This window comes from Hipposideros armiger, unplaced genomic scaffold (assembly GCF_001890085.2).
Source record: "Hipposideros armiger isolate ML-2016 unplaced genomic scaffold, ASM189008v1 scaffold_292, whole genome shotgun sequence".
In the NCBI taxonomy this organism is placed as follows: domain Eukaryota; kingdom Metazoa; phylum Chordata; class Mammalia; order Chiroptera; family Hipposideridae; genus Hipposideros; species Hipposideros armiger.
Genome location: NW_017731642.1, coordinates 1474374 through 1490264, shown reverse-complemented (window position 1 = coordinate 1490264; position 15891 = coordinate 1474374). Strand labels below are relative to the sequence as shown.

Sequence of the window (15891 nt, the reverse complement as noted above, 5' to 3'; positions counted from 1 at the left end):
ATTGTTGTAAACAATCCACTTCTCATCACCAGTTATCAGTTGCTTCAAAAAAGGATTGTTTTCCTCACGTTTAATGAACATATTGCAGATGTTTATATGCGCTGTCAATAAACTTCTTTGAGTTCATGCGGAACCTAAATATTGAGGTCCTTCAGGTGGTTGTGAATGCTTGAATGATAGATGTTCAATATTTCTCGTGTCATGTAATGTGGGTTTGACTTGATCAATGCCTTAATTTTGTCATCATCAACCTCGGTGGGCCTCCCTGACCGAGAAGCGTCGCTGAGATAAAAATCACTAGCATGGAATTTCGTGAACCATCGTTGGCACTGACGTTCTTGTAGAGCATTGTTACCAAAACTTTATGCAACTTTTCACAAGCTTGATGTGCGTTCTTCCCTTTATGGAAATAAAACAGTAAAATATGGCAAAAATGCACAGTTTGGTCTTCCATCTTCAACTTGTTGTAAAATCTCCAAAACTCAACCAAATCGCTCAAATTTTTTTTAGAATGAAGCTAGAACTGTCATCTGTCAAACGACATAGCAATAACATAGATGTGAATGACTCTAGTACTTCCAAAAATGAACTAGTGCCATCTGTTGCAAACATGTGTCATGACTTTTCCAACAACCCAATACCAGACAAACCCAATTTGTGGGGCAGTCTATAAACAATTGGCCTGTACTCCTCAAATATGTCAAGATCATGAAAGAGACATACCAAATAATTGGAACTTGTGATCCAGAAATTTTTTTCTATAAACGAAATTATTAGGATAACTGGCAAAATCTGAATAAGGTGTATATAGTATTGCATGGTACTTTCCACATACGAAACAGAATACCCTTGTTTCTAAAAATGCCAGGGAACTTAGGGATATGGAACACCATGTCAGCAACTTGTTCTCAAAGGGTTTAAAAAAGGACAAAATAATGTGTGTATGTGTGTGTGTTTGTGTGTGTGGGGAGGGTAGACAAAAATAGAGCAAGAGGGAGAGAAGGAGGAAGGCAGAAAAAGAATAAAGCAAATGTGGTAAAATGTTAATATGTGGGGAATCTGGGGCAAGACATACAGGATTTCTTTGTATGACTCTTGCAACATTTCTGTAAGTCTGAAATTATGTCCAACTAGGGGGAAAAAAGAAAGAGAAAGAATCTCAAAGGGTCAAGTAACCCACCCAGCCCTGCCACCGTTTGTTGCGAAGTTGTCTATGGAAGAAGGCATGCCATACTTCAGCATTTCAATAATCCTTCTGAGAAGGGAGAGTCATCCACATTTCAAATCGCAAACTCCTGTTAACTCCTGTCGGTGTCCGTGGTGGCAGAGCCTCGGAACCCTCATAAAATCCTTCAGGCTGAAGACTTCCTCCAAGTCAGGCCTCTGTGCTGCTAGCCACCCTCCCCACTGAGTGCTTCCTAGTGTGTTTTCTTATTTAACTCTTACCCAGACTGACTGCTCTTCTCACTAGTTTGTTTACACACAAAGAAAGGGCCCAAAGTTAACCTGGCAAGAGGGTGAAAATGAGTACCTCTATATGGTACAAAGTCATCACGTTCTCACTCTCAGGGCTCTGAGCTGTGGTGGACTTTGGTGATGATGTCGTCTCACCCACCCCCTCACCTGGCAGGTGGGAACAGCACTGTGCACAGATATTATTAGGTGATTCTTCCCCATGGACATACGCTTTCTTAGTAGCGAGCACTAGGACCAGAAACCCTGGCCAGGGCTCCCACATGGACCGTGAACACCACTAAGCACCAATAGGAAGCCAAGGACATTTGAACCTTTTAGGAAATGGGTCTTCTGCACGACTTCCCTGTTTGGCTGCTGAGGACTCATTTACCCTGCTTCTCCCAGGGCCTCTTCCTGTGGCTACCACGCTGCTTTGCTCATCCAAGGCACTCTCATTCCAAAATTCCTAGTGAGGACCTACTGTGTACTATATGCCTGGCACTGACCTCTGCCTGGGGGCCATGATTGCAGCTTCAGAGGAGCACGTTTCACCTTCAGAAATGGACTCCCCAAGGAGTGGCAAAGAGGGAGAAGGCAGCCGGGGTGGTGGTGGTGGTGGTGCGGATTCCCCTGAAAAGCCCTCCATAGGTCAATTCTGCAGAGACCTGTGGATCATGGGCCTTCATTGCTGGAGCACCAGAGTGCAAGGGCTGGGCACATCCCAGGCCACTTTCTGCTCTGAGTGGTATCTCTCACAGATGCACTCAACCTAAGGAGAGTAAGTAGGATCTGGAAAATGAGGGGCACATCTGCCAAGGATGCCAGTCTATGGGACTTTGTCAAAGTTCAGAGGCCTGAAATATGTTTTAACCTTTCACTTTCTTGCATGAACTGCTACCCTAGAGAGCTCAAACCAGCATTTCCTTGGGCAGAGGTGATAATTAATTTATATTCCAAAGAGGAATTTTAGAAGTAGGTTTTCTTGCTGCATTTAAAGTATAATTTCACTCACTAAAAATTAGCTTTACACATAATATTTAATACATACATTTCTGGGTAAATAAGTAGATGACTTCATTTGGTTTTGAACATGTTCACAGAAATGATAGTCAAAATGTACTAATAACATCAGGGCAATGGGGGATATATAAATAACCACAGATATTTTTTATTTAAAACAAAAACTGCCTTTTTTTTTTTTACCTTTTTCTAATTCATGCAAAATTGGTACAATCCTTGTATTCCAAAAGATATCATCGACATCAGTTTCTGTATCCTTTTCTGGCGAGTCGGCTTTAGAAACTGCAAAAGAAACGCAGGGCAGGAGAAAGAGGCATGAAAAAGGAGTTATAACTGCAGCACCATCAAAAAATCTGCTATTCATCACTAAAATTTCAAAACTCTAGCATTAAATTACACTTTGCCCCCTAAGCCCAACCAGTACTTTACAACTACATACACGTCTTCAAATCAAGTCACCCCAAAATTAAACTCAGATAATGTAAAGAAATCGGAACTTTAAACTCTGATTGGGACACTTCAGAAAGTCTTAAGCTTTGTAAATGTTGAAATTATTGTCAGTAAGGCAAATGGTTTTGAGTTATTTTTATTAAACTTATCCCTCTGTAGTGTGGAATAAACAGAAAACTATAGATATGTCACAATGAGGATTTGAAAATGTTTAATGAAAAGTTTTCTCAAAGGGAGACCTGCGGAGACTTTCTCTCCTATAGAGAATAAAGTATCCACATTACTGTGGGGCCAGGGCCATTAACGCCAAGTGATTTTGTGGGGGGTAGTGGGAAAAGGCTGGGTTTTGGGCCTGACAGATCTCAATTCAAATTCCAACTTCATTATTGATGCGTTGGATGACAGAGGCCGGTTTCTCAGCCTTTCTGAGCCTCATCAGCAAAACACAGATTAAAATTTTTTTTTTTTTAAGATTTTTTTTTTTGGGGGGGGAAATTGTGGGGATGGGAACAGTGCTGGGGAATTGGGGGAAGGGGAACAGACAAGTTGCTGTCCTTTTGTTCTTCAGTCTAGTTGTGGAGGATGCTGCTTCACTGCCCCAAGTTGGCACCATCATTGCGCTCTTCCCAGGTGAGGCAGATCAGTCGCTGGCTTCTGGACGGCTGCTCACTGCGGCTGCTGGCCGCTCACGCTGGCTGCTGGCTACACACGGTAGCCCATGGCAACCCACTGCCACAGGGGCTGCAGCCTATGCTGTCGCCAGCAACTCATGGCAGCCCAGTTCCAGGTTGAGCTGTTGTTCAGCATCTTAGCTGTGGAGGGCAGTGTCACTGGCCCTCATATGTGGGATCCGAACCGGGGCCCTCTGGCATCCCAAGCCAGTTCTTAACCAACGTGCCACTCGGCCGGCCCCAGAGATTAAAATATTTGCCTTCAGGGTTATGAAAAATAAAAGACATGATATAGGCAAAGCTCTGAGTCCAGTGCCCAGCATCTGATAACACTCAATAAATAGGAATTCCATTTCCCTGAATAAAAAACAAATAGGTCATCACTGTCTGAAGTGTATCAGGCTGTATGATACACCGAATCAAGGATGGGTGCTGCCCGGGAGTGTAGGCTGTAGGAGAGCAGAGGCTACCAATGGTTGCGTACTTTAGATACAGCAGGCTCCTATTTAATTTTTGTAACAATGCTATGGAGGGGGGGGGGGCCCTAAATTGTCCTCATTATCCAGATGAAGAAAGTAGGGCTTGGGGGTATCAAGTTACCTGCCCAAGGTCAAATAGCTCCATAGCCCTTGCACTTGACCTCTATGCTATTCTGCCCTGCAGCAAACCGGCAAACTAAAAGGTAACTCTGGAGGGAAATATAAATCATATTAGAATTGTAAATCATGATTATGTTTCACATGGTCAATATCTCAAGATCTGAGACACTGACAGCTAGATGGGGCACCACTGTGGGGGGCACTCAGGAGCAGTGCTGGAGACATATTCCTCACCTCCCTTCTCTGAAGTCCACCTCTTAAGGCCCTCACCCGGCACCCAGTCTGTAATGTTTCAGGGAATCCATGCCTTCTCAGGGTGGACCCGGTACCAATGAAGTGACCACACAGTGTGAGTTGGAAATCACAGGGGCAATCAAAGGGTTCCACAGAGAGACAGAAAGAGAGAGAAAGCAGTAATAGTGTGGCGCACACACACACACACACACACACATATATATATATATATATATTTTTTTTTTTAACTGAAAAAAGCACAAGCTGACCAGGCAGGCCTGTGAAGAGCACAGGTTGTAGAGTCTCTGTCTGGGTGTGAGCCCTAGCTATGCCACCTACCAGCTGACTGACGCTGAGAAAGTAGCTTTGCTTTTCCTCTGTAAAATGGGGTGACAGTGGTCATTTCCAAATATTGGGGCTATGGGTTAATTCCTTTTATATTTTCCAAAATCTCTAATGTACCTGTATTACACTTGACCAGAGAAAAATAACACATGTTAAATTTTCCAAACATGCAGTGATGATGTCGCCCAGGAGAGGCAGGAAAGCTGTACAATTTACCTATGCACCCAACACACGGGCCTTCCCTTAATGTACTCCATGCTGCAAACTGCCACTCCCAGTTGCAGCAAGTCCAGGCTTGCCTTTTAATAGACCTTCTTAATACCAGGAGGGGCCGATGCATGATGGGGCGGGGAGAGCACCTGAGCAGCAGAAGTAGACAGAAAGGGGCTGTCGACAACGCTGTAATTAAATAGTGCAGGTGCCGTCAACAGTTTTCATAGCAAGGTTCCACATAATCTGTCTAACCCATAAACAAGAATTCACCATAAAACACATAGTTGAACTGTGTTCAGGACAAAACTCAGTCCATACCAGTACAGGTTCACAATCCCTTATCCAACGCATTTGGGACCAGATGTAGTTTGGGATTCAGAAAATTTTGAATTTTAGTAAGGCAATATGGTGCATACACTGCAAATTACATACCATCCCCAGTAGGGTCTTCTGGGCCAGCCCCCTGTAGCAAAATATGGGAACATTCACACAAATGAAACAAAGACTACGTTGGCCTCCCATCAGTTCAGGTTAGGCATTGTCACTAAATGAGTTTGAAAAATATTTCAGTGTTCAGGGCTTTGGGGATTTCAGAACTATAGGTAAAGGATTGTAAACCACCAGCACAATCTTTTGGATCATTACTTTTATGAGTCTGCCCTCACTTTGATAAATTATGGATATGGATTCAAAAAGTAAACATGAATATTCCATCAGTATAGAAAACAGAGTTACTCATATTCCTAGGTATGTGACATATTCAAAGTCCAAAGTATGTGAATAAAATCAATATATATCAAGTGAAAAGCCAGAAGATAATACCAGACAAATAATTTAATCAACAAATATTTAGGATGCACTTAAATTTACTAGAAATAGAGATTTCAAAGCCAGTAAGTTCAAATCAGCATTTTTACCTTCCATTCAATACGCTTTTCAATAGAATAGCTCTATGAGAAACCAGGATTCTCAATGTGTTTCTCAGGATAAACAAAACTGGTAACATATTCACCCCAGGAAGAGTTGAATTATGGGGCTGAGCCAGAAATCACAGAAGCATTTATTTACCCTTTAGAAAGGAAAGGAACCTCACAGGCCCTTCTGAATGGTTCTAAGATGTGTTTCTTCTCAGAACAGAATTAGCCAGATATAAGGGTTTGCTTTCAGCTCTTTCCCAGGGATCCCTGCTTGATCAGTTGCCTCCCACTCCAGCCTTTCCACACCTTCACTCCTCACACATCTCCTCCGGCTCTGCTCCCCACAAAAGTCCGGTTTTACATACTAACCTAGTTTCTATTCTAGAAACTGAAGCATGGAATCATGTGATTACATTTTAAGAGCCATAAAAAATAAAGTTTGTCTCAGTCTTGGGCAACAACCTAATATTTTAGAAAGCACTTTCATCTAGGTTCACAGTTAGCTAAATATAAAAATTATGATTCAACAGGAAATTGGGTAAGTCAAGCAGAAATTTCAGCATGTTTTTGAAGATTTTGCTGTCTCAGTGGTTATAGTTCTCAACCACAGCTTTGAGTTCTGGACACAAAAACTTGACACAAAGTTTATTGGCTGATGTTTTTAGCACGTAAATGTAAAACCCTTAGCAACAATGCAGACACAGAAACCAGTCTATCTAAGGTTTCCCTGAGTACCGTAGAAATTCCCATTGACCACAAAAGTCAATTTCCTGATATGAAGTTAGTTTTAAAGATAATAAAATATATTTTAAACCTAAATTAGTTGGTTTCATAAAATGATATGTGTGTAATGAAAGTACAAAGAACATAACAAATACCTGTGTATCAAAAACTAACTTGGTCAAATATAAACCATGTTTTCATCCTCCTCCTCATTTTAAAATCTGTCACTAAAACACTACAGATATAGTTGATTCCCTCTGTGTGCCTCCCCCTATCCATTCCCAAACTCCCTCTCCCTCCAAGTGTTACCACCATTCTAAATCAGGTGGTTGTTTTATCATGCTTGACTTTACATGTTCACCACATAGATGTGTATCCATAAACAACATAGGTCACTGTTTTTTGAAACTTAATTTTTTTCATGTAATGTTACATTTGAACTCATTTCATTCAATATTATAAATGTAGTCTATACTGCTATACTCCATTGCATGATACATTTTGAAACAAGTACTTCATTTGTACCTATAGTAAAAATATAGATTGGGTAGCAAGGTGTCCGTAGTCAATCAAACAAAGAAATGGAATGGGATCCTTTTGTCAGCACTCTGAGTCTGTGATTTATATTGTTATATATTTTTCTCAATTAAACAGTTTAAAGCCCAAAAGGGCTGTTTTCATATAGTTGACATAGTTTCATTTAAGTGAGTAATGATTTTGAACTAAAGTTTTGAATTCAAGAACTAGGATGATGTCAAGTTTTGCAACTTTCCAAATGCTTTCACAAAATAATTTCTGATCAAGATTATAATCTGTACATGTTTGAGCTGGGCAAATCATAAAAACGGTAAGACTGTTGTGAAAAATTTAAAAATTTATAAAAATAAATGTTCATGTGTGACCAAGTTGGACAAAGTTCCTGGAGTTTTCAAACAGTAAACCAACATTAGACATCTTTGGTGCAAACATTTTTGCTACAAAAGGAGAGGATGAAAATGAAAGAGTGTTGGGGACCTCTAAGAGCGCAAGCGCCTCACCTGCTTTGGTTTCCAGCCTGCTCAGGTCCGGGCTGTTGGGGCATGATGAGGCCCCCGAACGCCTCTTCCCCTGGTCCCTTAGGAGGAAAAGGAATACACACAACACTCAGCACAGAAACCAAAGCATTTCTCTTTCTGTAAGTGTCAAGAGTCGGCCATATACGGTTTCTGAAGAAACCACGGGGAATATTTATGAAATGAGGTTTGGTGTTCTATAGCATTTTGATCAACCTCTACTTTCCAGCTAAGATTTATCTTCTGAAAATAAGTCATACTTGTTTAACAATAAGAACTACAGTTACTAGAAACAACAACAAAAATAAATCCCAAGTTTACTTTGTAAATCAAGAAATTGACTAAGGATATATACCACAAGAGGTCACTGTTAGAATAAGAAAGAACTCTGGTATGCTTGAGTCACAAAAGCCTAGCTAGCATTTATGAAAACCTCTCTCATTCTTTCTCTCCAGACAAAAATCAAACAAAAAAACTATTCCTAAATTGGTCAGACATGCCCAAGGTCACAGAGCAAGGTCAGATCTGAACCCCAGGTCTTATAACTTCCAATTCACTGCTCTTTTCACTACATCACAGTGTGTCCGGTTTCCACTTTTAAATTAATTAAATTAACATTCTCTGAAAATGTTTTATTTTTAGACATATTTTATTTATTTTTATTTTTATTTTTTTTTTAGAAAAAAAGATATAAGATATACTAATCGAGATAGAGAATGATGACAATGGCCTGATTTTGAATCTTCCCTAAAACTTCCCCATCCAAAACATACAATGAACAAGGAAAGAAATAAAAGCACACAATGATCCATGTTTGCAGTACTACTAGGAAACAATAAATACCGCAGTCTTCAAATGACTTGTTCCGTCAGGTCTCCCACCGCCAATCACTTAAAGCCTGTGGATGCAGACAACTAGAGAGGGGAGCTTAAGAGAATCCATGAAAGAGAGCAGAGGGGTGCAGAGGGCTTAGATGAAGCACAGACAAAACTATACCCAAAATTACACAGACAAAATTAAGCCGAATGCCAAGGGACAAATACTGAACACATGCTGGGACTTGATGGTTCACAGGGAGAGAGACCAAAAGTAAGCAGGACAAGAAATGGCAACCTCAGAGAAGCACTGCTTTTACAAGAAAGTCAAATACATTTAAAAAGGTGATAAGCCCTTAAGGATGTGGTAGTAAATTAAAAAGGAAATAAGAAGGGAAAAGAAAGATCCTACAGAAATGAGAGAAACAACACATGCCAAACCCTCCCCTCATCTCACCACTACCACCACCATCACCTATTAAAAAATTTCACAGACGAGAACAAAACTGATAGAAGAGAGCATATGTGAACCCTGTCCATGAAATAAAAAACAGAAAAAGTAGACCATATCTATATAAAACTATTACCCAAAAAGGCAAAATACGCAAATAAGACCCAAAATCCAATCATGAAGCTAAAGAAAACTGTAACATAATACTCCAAACTAAATTACATATCCTCAAATAAGCATTTGGGGATATGAAAACCCTTAATCAGATTAAAACACCTTTAAACAGAAATACAGAAACTAAGAATAGAGCTGGACCAAAATAACCAGGTTAAATAAAGTGAGATTTGATTGAACTCAGGAAAAAAAACAGGAAAAAAGAAAATCATATCAGAAATTGTAAATTACAAGGTGTCCAAGATAATAGGCTTAAATGAAAAGTTAATAAATAGCATTGAAACAAAGCAGGAAAATAATCAAAAGATGACGTAGAGAAATACAAAGTCATGGGCTGGCCGAGTGGAGCATTGGTTAGGAGTTGGCTTGGGATGCCAGCTCTCTAGACATATTTTAAATGTTAAAAAATTGAAGGTAAATCCAGGCAGTCCCCAGATGACAAATATTTTGTGTTCCAAATAAAATAGTGGTAGCTAGCCAACAGCAGGACTATATACCTGTTTGTTTGTTTTTTTAAGTTACATTTAAAGTAGAGATGGTGTATAAAGTATATAAATTTTCTATAGCTAGAGCTGATATTTAAAAGTACTTACTTTTAAATATCTGTACAGCATTCCAGGGCAAGAAACACCGAGAGAATAATAATGCATATTTTACAACAAAATTTCATGCATCAAATATAATATTTGCTACCCAAATCATAAAGAATGCATATATATGTGGCCAGGGTCACCCATGAACATCCACATGTGTGTCCATCACTCCTGCTTCCTGTCGCATGAGATCACCGGCCAATGCTCAGTGGTCTTGCTTGGCCTTTACTTCTGCTCCAAGGATCAGCTTCTCCAAATATCATTTTTCCCATAAATATGTCCTTTTTCTTTAACACTTCCTTTAATCATATAAAAGTTCAAGCTAATATTCTAAAAAAATGTCTAATTCATTAATACTCAGAAACAACTGCTTCATTTGCACCTATAGTAAAAACATAAATCTGGTAGCAAGGTGTCCCTAGCCAATCAAACAAAGAAATGGGATGGGATCCTTTTGTCAACACTCTCAGAGTTGAGATGTAAATGAGGCATATGTCAAAGAAGACAGAAATAAAGGAAATCAACCCTATGAAAAGATAAAATACCAAATGTTGGCAGGGTGTGAGGCCAGAAGTTTCCATATTTATCACTCTTAGAAATAGCAAGAAAATTTGAGGACAACAGAGGCAAAGCCTTCTTTTTATTGTCCTAAATAACGATTGGAACCAAGCAAGATAGTTTTCAACTAATGGCCTTCCAAAGTCACTGGTCCACACTCCCTGAAAACATGGCCAGTGATGAGGTTGCCTCCCTAAATACCACATTTGTGTATCCCCATTTCTGAGGGGAGAAGGGTCCATCCTATAACAAAAGCTCAACAGAGATGGGTCATACTGGTTCTCAAGAAGAGCACAGGACTGGAGTTGACCAATATCCTGTAGAACCATAATGGTGCAGTGACTGAGCATGGAGGCTCTGGACCCAAACTGCCTGGGTCCAAATCCTGGGTCCAACACTTATCAGCTGTGTGAATTTGGGCAACTTACTTAACTTCCTGGTCTCAGTTTCCTTATCTGAAAATGATGGCATTGCCTCTACTTAGAAAAGTGACTGGTACATTTGAAGAATTTAATAAATTGTCATTAGTATTATTCTCTTTAGTTCCGAGTCAACAAGCATCTGTCTGAGCAGTCCAGTGCTAGATGTTGCTGTGATAAGGAACATACAAGGAGTTGTCCTAAAGAAGTTCAAAATCTACTGTGAGGAACTAAGGGACTTTTTTTAAATGGAAAATTCTAATAGAGTCTCTAAACAAGTCCTAGAATGTGAAATTCAGTAGGTTACAAGAAGTAGAGAGATGCTGAGAAGGAAGTGATTACTGAGAGGAAGAAGTAGACCACAAAATGGTCCTGAAAAGAATAAAAACTGAACGAGCAAATGACAAGACTACTCTCAGGAAGAGAGTAGCATAAGTGAGGGCAATGAGGGGCAGGAGGAAACTTGTATTCAGGGCAGGGGATAACTGCCCAGGGCCAGCAAGGTAGGAATAGAAAGTTTCTGCTGGGAGGTATTGGGAACAGCTGTCTGAAACTTTGGGTTGAGTCAATGGACCCAATTTGATGGGCAAAGAGGAGCTGTCATAGGTTCTTATATAAGCAAGTGATGGGATTTAGAATTATGCAGTGACAAGAGCATTTAGAAGACTTGGAGAGAGGTAGCAAGGACAAACCCTTTGAGGATGAGAGTGGGGCTGGAGAAGAAGGAACAAATTCAAGAGATCCTATAAATGAAAAGTTGGTAAGATTTAGTGGTTGATTTCAGGAGGAACAACAAAAAAAAAAAAGGTAGACCTGGCGGAACAGACTAGTAGGGGTGCCACCAACAGAAATGAGGAGGTTAGGGAGCAGAACAGTTTGAGGGGTAAAGTAAGTCTGGGTTTTGCTATGTTGCGTTTCTGAGGAAAAATGGAACACCTGCAAATGAGATGTGGAAATCAGGAAAAGATCTCCATTAAAAACCAAAGCAGTACATAGGGACCAGAGGTCAGAAGAGTGGCTGAAACACTGGACTCTCAGAACAAGGCTTTGTCAGATACTCATGAGTAAAGGACATAAAGGGGGAAAGAAGTCCAAAGGAAGAAGAGAAATAAAATATGCTCTCAGGCATCCAAGCATATGAAAGCGAGTGTGATTAACACCCAAGAAGATGAGGACGGAGGAAGAACCATCCAGTCCGCCAGGGTAAACCAGAAATTTCGGGTTGAGTCAATGGTTTTAAAAAGAAAAGCCCGTTTTTTGCTGAAGATTAGATGCTAAGCGAAATAAGTCAGACAGAAAAAGTCAAGAACCATATGATTTCACAGATATGTGGGATATAAAACTGAAAGCAACAAGACAAATGAAGAAACAAAACCTCATAGACACAGACAATAGTTTAGTGGTTACCGGAGGGTAAGGGGGGAGGAGGATGGTAGATGAGGGTAAACGGGATCAAATATATGGTGATGGAAGGAGAACTGACTCTGGGTGGTGAACACACAATGTGACATATAGATGATGTATTACAGAATTGTACACCTGAAACCTAACTTTACTAACCATTGTCACCCTAATAAACTTCAATTAAAAAAAATGATTAGATGGCCTATACTCAACAGAAATCTGTCTTCCTGAACTTCTACCCAATAGTTTTGGTTCGAGTAATCTCAACCACATGAAACAAATCTGTCCTGTCCCTTGACAATCCTTGAAATATTTAAAGATGTTGCATTCACCATAAAGCCATCTCCTATGGTTTAAATCCCGTGGTTCTACCACTGATTTAGCTGTGTGACATTGGGTAACTTTTTTACCTAAGCTTTAGTTTTCTCATCTGTGTATGAGGGGGTGGTAAATAATAGTGCCCCTCAATGTAAGGCTGCATGAGGATTAAATGGTATAATGTGGACTCACTTAGCACCGTTCCAGGCACATTGCAAGTACTCAATTGTTTACTATTATTGAGGCTGTCACCATTGATGTCATTAACGAAGAGTCCCTTCAACCGTTCCTCATATGATATGGTTTCAAAGTTCCCTGCCAGCCTGTTCAGTCACTTTGTCTGGAACCCTTTCAAAGTCTGGAATCCAGCACGGCGCTTAACGGTATGGCTTGAGAAGCAAAGAGGAGATATTCTAAATAATGCAGCCTAAAACTACATTAGTGGTTTTGGTGGTCACATCACACTGTTGGTCAACTCTTGTCTTTCCTTACATATGCAGCTCATTCTTATTCATATTCTTATTAAACTCATGCTTATTAAATTTCACAGTGTTACATGTGGCAAAGGGTTCCTGCCTATCAGATGTTTTTAGATCTTGATTCAGTCATCCAGTATAATTGTTCTTCTTCCCAACTTCCTGTTCCATGTTTTTAAAGACCGTAATTATGTTTTTTGCAATGATTTTTTGATGTACCAAGAATAAAACAATTTCAGAAATTATTTCTTAAAGCTCTTCTGTGAAATTCTTCTTAGAGGCAGAAAAACACCATTTTATTAGTAAAATAGCTTCATCTACAAATAACAAAAACCTAATTACAACTGACCTAACCAATAAATGGAATTTATTGGCTCATGTAAGCCAAAAGTGGAGCGCTAGGGTAGATGTTAGATGTGGTGTGATCAGTGCTTTGGTTCCATCTTTCTGCAGTTCTCTCAGGTCTGCCCTTCCTTTGTTTCCATCTGTAGGCAGGTTGGAGTCCTGAGGAAAGCAAAGTGGGTACCGTACTCTTAGGCCTCTCCTCTGTAGCCCATATGCTTCAGTGCAAAAGCAAGGTCTCCTATTCCCAGTCATTAACAAAGGTCCTACATTTCACTTTGAACAATCAGAACCCAACTCTGTAACCAAGGCAATCAATGCCATACACAGTTTCTAATTCCCATCCATTAATCAGTCACACTGGCAACATCAACATCTACTGCTGGACCAAATACACGCCAAAGCAATAAAAAATGTGTTTCTTTAAAAATATTCTAAGAGGCCAGCTCAGTGGCTCATTTGGTTAATAGCGTGAACTCTGAGCAATAGTGTCACTGGTTTGATTCCCAGATGGGCCAGTAAGCTGCACCCAAGCTGAGCTGCTGCTGAGCTGTCAACAGGTGGCAGGATGGCTCAACTGGTGAGAGCACGTGCTCCTAATGAAAAGGTTTCTGGTTTGACTCCTGTATGGGATGGTAGGCTACCATAACTAAGATTGAATACGGCACCTTTAGCTGAGTGGCCACAGCTGCTGTCGGGTGGCCAGATAGTGACTGGACTTGGAGCTGAGCTTGCTGTGCCCTCCACAACTAAGATTGAAGGACAATAACTTGGCTGATCCCCTTCCCCAATTCCCCAACACTGTTCCCCTTCCCCAATTCCCCAATAAAAATTTTAAAAGATCTTTAAAAAAAATTCTAAAATTCAGATTTTGCTATAATTCAGATAGTTCTTCCAACTATTATGACTGAAGTTCTTTAGTTAGGGATCAGACAATATATATTTTACACTGTGCAGGCCAAGTGGCAAAATGGAGGTTATTATGTAGACACTTTAATAATCATTTAAAATGTAATGATTTAAAAACACAAACAATTCTTAGCTCAAAGGCTGTAAAAAAAAAACAGGTGGCAGGTCAAATTTGACTCGCAGGCTGTAGTTTGTTGACTCTTGCATTACAGCAATAACTAAATAGATATTAAGAAGTAAATTAAACAGAAGGATTTGGAATTAAGAAAAAGATAAATTTATATCCATTTGGGAAAAAATTACATGTAAAAAATGGAAAAGGAAATTTTAAAGGATGCTTATGATAAAAAGAAAATTTAGCAAATTTTGAGCTAAGCTTTTCCTTGCCCTAAGAACAAGACACTTCATTTTTAGAATAAACTGTACAGATTCAAGTCATGCAGCAAATATTTTAGGCTTTATGACACACAGTCTCTGTCAAAACTACTCAACTGTGCCACTGTAGTGTGAAAGTAGCCATAGTTAATAGGTCACTGAATGAATGTGGCTGTGTTCCAATAAAACTTTATTTACAAAAACAGTTAATAGGTTAGATTTGGTCCATGGGCCTTAGTTTCCTGCTTTATAGTCACTAAGATTCTTTGATTGCAATTTGGAAATGCCACCAACAAGGGATGGTGGTCCCTTCATCATGTCTTCATAGCCTGAAGCACCAGATCTATAGTTTCCAGACATATTCCAGACTCTGTCTTAATAGCTAACACTAAAAATAGAATCCCAGGGGCCCTACCAAGTGGTGCGTTGGTTAAGTTGGCTTGGGATGCCAGCTCTGAGCAGCAGGGCCCCAGTTTGGATCCCACATGAGGGCCAATGACACTGCCCTCTCCAGCTAAGATGGTGAACAACAGCTCGACCTGGAGCTGGGCTGCCGTGAGTCGCCGGCGATGGAGTAGGCTGCAGCGGGGCTTCAGTGGGCTGCCATAAGCTACCGTGTATGGCTAGCAGCCAGCGTGAGCAGCCGGCAGCTAGTGTGAGCTGCCAAGAGCTGCCATGAGCGGCCATCCAGAGGCCGGCGAGCGACTGCCTCAGCTGGGAAGAGCGCAATGATAATGCCAACATGGGCCAATGAAGCAACGTTCTCCACAACTAGACTGAAGAACAAAAGGACAGCAACTTGTCTGTTCCCCTTCCCCCAATTCCCCAGCGTTGTTCCTCTCTTCCAATTCCCCAATTAAAAGAAAAAAAATTTTTTTTAATTAAAAAATTGAATTCTAGGGCCAGCTGAGTAGCACATTGGTTAGGAGTTGGCTTAGGACACCAGCTCTGAAGGGCACGGCCCCAGTTCGTATCCCACATGCAGGCCAGTGACGCTGCGCCCTCTACAGCTAAATTGGTGAACAACAGCTCCACCTGGAGCTGGGCTGTTGTGAGTCGCCAGCGACAGGGTAAGCTGCAGTGGGGCTGGCCGACAGCCGGCGTGAGCTTTTGTGAGCTGCTGTGAGCCACCGTGAGCAGCCATCCAATGGCCGGCGAGTGATTGCCTCACCCTGGAAGAGCGCAGTGATAAATAATACTGGGTCTTCAGGAAAGTCATGACTTATTTTTCGATGTTTTTCAATGCAAAAATGAATCATAACTTTCCTGATGACCCAATACTAACATGGGCCAGTGAAGCGACGTCCTCCACAACTAGACTGAAGAACAAAAAGGACAGCAACTTGTCTGTTCCCCTCCCCCAATTCCCCAATAAAAT

The 15891-nt window shown here is 40.6% G+C and overlaps 1 protein-coding gene across 3 annotated transcripts in view; it reads right to left on the bottom strand.

The window, feature by feature from the left end:
- The window catches only part of LOC109391427 (armadillo repeat-containing protein 2-like), a 118432-nt gene that overhangs the window by 75961 nt on the left and 26580 nt on the right, over positions 1–15891 (bottom strand). For 2 of the 3 annotated variants that reach the window (XR_002125802.1, XM_019658982.1), the window contains exons 3-4: positions 7665–7741; positions 2659–2757 (exon numbers count right to left, since the gene is read on the bottom strand). Coding sequence is in view for 1 of the 3 variants with exons in the window: in XM_019658982.1 (XP_019514527.1) it covers positions 2659–2757; positions 7665–7741 (176 nt within the window). In the remaining 2 variants the exon portion in view is untranslated. Of the gene's footprint in view, positions 1–2658; positions 2758–4429; positions 4505–7664; positions 7742–15891 lie in introns of those variants that run through there. The other variant, XM_019658983.1, reaches the window with a different exon arrangement.